Source organism: Chrysemys picta, unplaced genomic scaffold, assembly GCF_011386835.1.
Source record: "Chrysemys picta bellii isolate R12L10 unplaced genomic scaffold, ASM1138683v2 scaf3, whole genome shotgun sequence".
Lineage (NCBI taxonomy): Eukaryota > Metazoa > Chordata > Testudines > Emydidae > Chrysemys > Chrysemys picta.
In genome coordinates this window covers 647,831-654,802 of record NW_027052710.1, presented here as the reverse complement: position 1 = coordinate 654,802, position 6,972 = coordinate 647,831, and the positions used below count along the sequence as shown (strand labels likewise).

General features: G+C 52.7%; 1 protein-coding gene across 1 annotated transcript; it reads right to left on the bottom strand.

The window, feature by feature from the left end:
* Window positions 1-4,554: 4,554 nt before the first annotated feature.
* On the bottom strand, window positions 4,555-6,688 carry LOC135977551 (interferon-inducible GTPase 5-like). The gene has a single exon (XM_065578817.1). It carries the CDS (start codon window positions 6,661-6,663, stop codon window positions 5,350-5,352), a length of 1,314 nt encoding a protein of 437 aa, XP_065434889.1. The 5' UTR covers window positions 6,664-6,688; the 3' UTR covers window positions 4,555-5,349.
* Window positions 6,689-6,972: the final 284 nt, after the last annotated feature.

The window sequence follows — 6,972 nt, the reverse complement described above, 5'->3', positions numbered from 1 at the left end:
TAGGGAGTTCAGTTCAGCTGAGGGTGACTCCCTCAATCAGGCCAGGTGAAGCACAGTTCTGCTGCTCTTTATTCACACAAGAAGGATAACAACATTTCATGACCCCTGCATAGGGTTACCATATGTCCGGTTTTTCCCGAACATGTCCGGTTTTTTGGTAATCAAACCCCCATCCTGGGGGAATTGCCAAAAAGCTGAACATGTCCGTGAAAAATACCGGCCGGGCACTTCCTCCCGGGCTCCAGCTGCTGTGCTCCTCCCCTGACTCTTCGGCTCTGTTTAAGAGCCGAGCTGCCCGAGCGCTCCGGCTTCGGGCAGCCCCCTTGCCTCCGGACCCTGCGCCGCCGGCCAGGCACGTCCCCTCCCGGGCTCCAGCTGCTCTGCTCCGGCGGCGCAGGGTCCGGAGGCAAGGGGGCTGCCCGAAGCCGGAGCGCTCGGGCAGCTCGGCTCTTAAACAGAGCCGAAGAGTCAGGGGAGGAGCACAGCAGCTGGCCCGGGAGGGGAAGTGCCTGGCCAGGGGCGCAGGGTCCGGAGGCATGGGGGCTGCCCGAAGCCCAAGTGCTACCGGCTTCATGGTTTGCCGGGCAGCCTCCAGACCCTGCGCCCCCGGCTGGGCGCTTCCCCTCCCGGGCTCCAGCTGTGCTGGGGAAGCGCCGGCCGGGGGCGCAGGGTCTGGGGGCTGCCCGGCAAACCATGAAGCCGGTAGCGTTTGGGCAGCCCTTTTCGCATGGCTGGGAGGGAGGAGGGGGAGTTAGGGCGGGGACTTTGGGGAAGGGGCGGGGAATGGGCGGAGTTGGGGTGGGGAAGCTGCGGCGTTGGGGCGGGGCCGGGGGTGAGAAAGGGGCAGGGCCAGGGCCCCATGGAGTGTCCTCTTTTTTTATTTTTTAAATATGGTAACCCTACCCCTGCACTGAAGTGATTTGTAACCCAACACCAGCCAAAGTGAGTCACTTTGGCACACAGCTCTATCTGCTGGATACCTAGGGGGAGTGGGTGTGTTTATGTAAATACAGTCTGGTCCTGAAGCTTTTCTCCACACCCTTCCCCCTCAGCTCATCCCTAGCTGTCAGGGGAGAGCTCATGCAAACCTTGCTTACAATCCTAAGGACTGATAGGAGAGAAAACAGCAGAATAAAAACAATGGATAGCAAGAAGGCAAACTTCAGCAAACTCAGAGCATTGGTAGGTAAGATCTCATGGGAAGCAAGTCTGAGGGGAAAAAAGAGTTGGCAGGTTTTTTTTTAAGAGTCATTATTAAGGGCACAAGAGTAAATTATACAAATGTGTAGGAGAGATGGGAAGTCTGGTAAGAGACCCCCATGGCTTAACCAAATTTTCAATGACCTTGTAGGATCCAAAAAAAATAATTAACAAATTAATTAAAGAATTAGCATTAGCTTAAGTTTAATTAAGAACACAATATGTGTGTGTTGTGATGAAAGGCCCTGACTAGCTAGTGGGAGGAAGGGCTTGAAAATAATGAGTTCTAAGGCCTAAAGGAATGAAGTCCGGTTCAAAGAATAAGTAATGAAATAAGGAGACATTTCTAAAAAGAAGGTCTCTGACTGACAGGGGTAACTGCAGATGTTTTTCAATAAGAAAAAAAAAGAATATCTCTGAAAAGAAGCAAACATGGACCCCCCCCAAACACATACCACTATCTTCTATGTGAACCCAGGTGCAACGAAAAAGCTGTTGGTCAGCGGGAAGGAGGGGAAGAGATAAGGAGGAAAGGCATGGGGAAGGAAGGAAGTTGTAAATCTTATCTGGATTAAGACTGGAAATAAGGGTGAATTATCTCAAACTGATTTTTAGCTGAAGTCATTAATTGGCAATGACATCCCTTGTTTGTTAAAGGAAGATAAATCGGGACATCTGGTCACCCTATCCCCAGGGGATCCGAGCACTTTCTGGTCGGGTGTTAAATGAGGTGACTGACGTCTGTCACCTGTGATTCGGTTCCTCTCATCCTCTCCTTGCGCTGTGTGTGCAGTGGGGTGGTTTGTTGTGGGAGGTGTCAGAGGCTGGCCGGCCCTTTAAGGCAAGCCAAGCTCAGCCTGGCCTGGGAGCTAGTCGTCCCCCCCCCCCCCCCCCGCTGGTGATGATAGGGCAACTTAATGATAATTAGTGACCCCAGCTGGGCCAGGGCCAAGAAAAGACGACACAAGGGAGGGGGACTCAGGTGGGGCAGAGCCAGGAGAGAGGAGTGGGAGCCCTGGGACCTGAAGTCCATGAGAGAAGGACGGTACCAGAGGGAGCTGTCTGCTGGCATCTGCTGGAGGGCAAAAGGACTGAGTGAGGCTGTCAAGGCTGCTTCCCCACTCTGAACTTTAGGGTACAGATGTGGGGGCCTGCATGAAAACTTCTAAGCTTAACTACCAGCTTAGATCTGGTCCGCTGCCACCATTCTCGATGTTAATTCCCTTCCCTGGGTAGCCTTGAGAGACTCTTCACCAATTCCCTGGTGAATACAGATCCAAACCCCTTGGATCTTAAAACAAGGAAAATCAATCAGGTTCTTAAAAAGAAGGCTTTTAATTAAAGAAAAAGGTAAAAATCATCTCTGTAAAATCAAAATGGAAAATAACTTTACAGGGTAATCAAACTTAAAGAGCCCAGAGGACCCCCCTCTAACCTTAGATTCAAAGTTACAGCAAACAGAGGCACACTTAAGGAATTGTAGAGAATCCCCTCAGGTAAAGACCCGACCCTTGTTGCTGGCGACGCTGCTGCTTCAGGGTTTGGCTTCTTCTCCTCACAAACACCCTACGGCTGCATTCCCCCCCCCCTCGTTAAACCCCCCAGTTAGTGACACTCTAGGGAAGAGCTCCTGTCTACTCAGAGCAATGCCCTTAAACTATGGGCCTTTAGCAATGGTGAAATTCAGAGACACGGGCTCTTAGTCCAGATGAAATGCAAGTTTATTATAACTGAAATATTAAATCATTTCTACAAGACAAGAGGGGCCCGTTCTGGGGGTGTGAAGGGATCGCAGAACCGGACCGCTAATCATTATGGAAACAAATCAACAAATCAATGGGTTATTGAGGGAAGGCAGAAGCTGACGCACTGGCTATTGACTGTGGAATAGATTTGGCCAAACCAGCCGCAATGTATCGAAGTCTCCAATTGCTCAAATGAATTGTTCAATCATCGGCTCTTCTAACAAACTACAGAATAGGCTCCCACTGAGAATAGCAAATCAAGGAGCAAGAGAGGTACATAAACTCAGCATCAAACACTAAAGCCTCTCTCCACACAACTCACCAGCCGTGAATGGGAGAACAGCCAGAGTATAAGTGACAGCTGCCACTCAGCCAGGTCATTATCAAGCATCCAACATGGGTTTATCAGCCAGACACATCTTGACCCTTCTCCATTTCAATCCAGAGCCATTCACAGGGTTAATAGCACAGCCAGACACAGGTGCTTCCCTGGACAAATCTACCTTTGCATAAGGGGCTGGTTAAACCTATGAGCGCAGAGACAGAATTACAAGGATCAGTCTCAGCATTTCTTAATCTATTCTTGTCTCACAGGAGAACCTAGGACCCCGTCAGGAGATGGCCCTGTTGCGCTAGGTGCTGCACAGACACAGAACAGAAGGATGGGCCCTGCCCCTGAGAGCAACAATCTAAGACTAGACGCAGCAGGCGGGTGCTCCAGGCAGACGGGGGAGCACACGGGAGCAGGGAGATGCTTGGGATAACACAATGGGCAGCGCTCCCAGAGCTCCAGCCACGGGCCATTGTCGAGTGATCCAGAGGGTCCATGGCCGGGGTGAGGCTGAAGGAGGCGTTTGCAGAAGGTCAGTCCGGGGGCTCTGTGGGAGGTTACAGTCGGCTCCTCCCCGGACAGGGGCAGCCTGGGGGAAAGTGTGAAAGCGTCTGTGCTCAAAAGCCTGTTTCATTTGCCTTGGGCCCTGCAGTGACGAGGGAGGGGTTGGCACCGGGGGGTCGTCACGCAAGTCTAGGGTTACCATATTCAAACATTTAAAAACGAGGACACTCCACGGGGCCCCGGTCCCGCCACCAGACCCACCGAAACCCCTCCCCTTCTTCGCTCCCATTCCAACCCCTTCCCCAAAGTCCCTGCCCCAACTCTGCCCCCTCCTCTGAGCACCCTGCATTCCCCCTCCTCCTTCCCGCTCTGTTCTTGGTTGGGGGTTGCTAAGTGCTTCCCTGCTCCCCACTCGCCCTGCAGCCTCTATGCCCCTGCCTGCCCTGCTCCTCCTTGCCCTGCAGCCTCTGCACCCCCCTGCCCCTGCAGCCTCTGTGCCCCCTGCTCCCCACTCGCCCTGCAGCCTCTGCACCCCCTCGCCCCTGCAGCCTCTGCGTCCCCCGCCTGCCCCGCCCCTACAGCCTCTATGCCCTTGCCTGCCCTGCTCCTCCTCGCCCTGCAGCCTCTGCACCCCCCTCTGCAGCCTCTGTGCCCCTGCTCCCCACTCGCCCTGCAGCCTCTACGCCCCCTGCCTGCCCTGCCCCTGCAGCCTCTACACCCCCCCCCCGGTGCCTGCCCTGCTCCCCCCGCTCACCAGGCAGAGGGAGAGCTGCAGGCTCCAGGTGGACTCAAACACTGCCACGCTGCTCTGTGGGGGAGGAGGGAGCGGGGGTGCGGGAGGGACTAGGCTGCTAGAGGCCCTAGTGGCTGCGAGCGGCTTTCAATCAGGCCAGGCGTCCAATCAGCCGCGCCGCACTCTGCATGAGGGGAAGGGGGAAATCCCAGACATTTCTACTTGATTAGAAATCTCCCCCCGGACGGGCATTTAAAGCTGAAAAACCCGGACATGTCCGGGGAAACCCGGACGGATGGTAACCCTACGCAAGTCACATCAGGATTTAGGGTTTTTACGATTGTGTCTGAGTGAATTTACCCACATGCCCAATGTGGTGCCTGCCCAGGCTGCAATTTCAGGGCAACAGGAACCAGGAAGTTGAAAATCTGTGGCTAGAACGAGTCATTGCTGGTGTCGCTCCCTGTTGTTTCCCAGTGAAGAGTTCGATGGGCTCTGCCCTGGCCCTGCTCTCGGCTGGGGCCTGAAATAACCATTCCCTGAGCTCCCTGCAGAGCGCGTGAGGCACTGGGGACCCTGGGGAGCTTTATCACAACTTGGCCGCGTTCGCTGGGGAAATAAAGAATAAACAAAGAACAGGGTCAGTCAGGATGACCCTGGCTGACTCATATTCAGTATGTTATGGTGGGGGGGAGACCTCCGTGGAAACGGAGCTCAGAGCTCAGTTATGTTGAAGTTTCACACCTGATGCAGAAAAGCAGCAATTTCATGAGACTTCCCACAGCTCTGAGCGCCGAGCTCCAGCTGGGACAGGGTCTTTACTTTCATCCTTTCAGTCACATGCCGATGTTTGATCCTTTCAGGGGGCTCGGGTGTTTTTTGTGCTGTTTCTCTCTGTTTGAAACGTCTCCCTCCATAACCACCTCCAGAACTCGTAGAGCATCAGCAGCAGCAGCATCCAGGAAATTCTGCAACATGATCTTTGTGGTAGGGAAAGAAACTGCTGCAGATAATATGGAACCTACCACAGGTATAAAATTTAAAAAATAGGTAGAATATTTCACTGTCCCAGCTCCGCACTTCGTCAGTAGCTTAATTACAAGATCTTTTGTTATGTCCTCACTCAGTGGGGACTTTATAACGGCCTTCAGCTCTGCAATGAGCTTGTTATTCTGTCTAGCAAGTGTAGCGAGAGCGTTTTCATTGAGGCCGAAGTCCCTGCAGTACTCTTTCAGGGACATCATCAGCATGGTGGTATCGCAAACAATGGAGAGACCCGGGATAGGAACAGCAGCGACTGCACATGACGCCAGACTTTTCCTCCATATCTGTGCTTGCAGTTGTTGTTTTTTCTTCTCCAAGGTTTCTTTAGAAACATTGGACAGGGATCGTAGGAGAATTAGTCTCTTGTGACTGGGGAGCTCATCCACAAGCGTTTCCTGCAATTTTGGAAAATCATAATTGCGTAAGTCCTGTCTAGATACAAGAAAAACGCGTGGGGAGACCACCCCTCCTGCTTCCAGGCCTTCGATGCAATTCTCTCTGATGGCATCGAGGATCGCACTCTCACTGTATTGATGTGGCCTTTTCGTGGCAGCTTTCCTCTGCTTCAGGATTCCCTTCTCGTCATAGTGTCGTTTTTCATTTGTCAAATCCTGGTCCGCCTTGGAGCGCACAAAGTAAAACTTCTTCCCCTGTCTCTGGATCTCCTGGGCGAGTTCAATATCGTGGGTTCTGAAGCGGGTGCAGGAGATGATGATGAAAAAATCATAGCGGCTGAACCCCACCTGCTCGAGGTACGTGTCTGATTTAAATTTTGGGGTCCCGATCCCTGGCAGATCCCAGACTATTACATTTGGGTAGCTAGGATGTGGGTAGGCAGTGGGCTGCATTGTTGTTTCATTCACCCCCGTATCAGCCGCATCATCATCTGTATCCCCCAGGCCCCGGATGGCGTTGACAAAGGACGATTTTCCACAGCCAGACTCCCCCGTGACAGCGATGTTGAGAGTGATTTTATCAGCCATCTCCAGAGCCTCTTTCGCTTTAGCAGCTGCTTCGGTGAGGTTTCCTTTCCCAACAGCAGCCGTCAGTTCTTCCATATCCTCTTCAGATATCTTGGGAAGCTCTTTAGCATCTACCCCAGCCATGGCAGCTCCAGTGCACTGCTCAGTCTGCCTGCAAAAAGACAATGAGATATTCCATGTACGGTTAGTTTATACAGTAGATAGATGTCAGCTCACACGTGAAGGTCCAGTGAGAGTTTGGGCAGGAAATGGGAAAGGTGGAGTTAAGGTGACACTTTCCACTCAGCTCAAGCACATAACCTTAACTCTGCCCCCATAGGAATGCCAGGAGAGACACCCGCTGTGTTTTTCTGGGGACGGAAGGGACCACACAACATGTGACATGTGAAATCCTAGAAAAGGATTAGTATTTTCCCAACAGGAAGCCAAAGA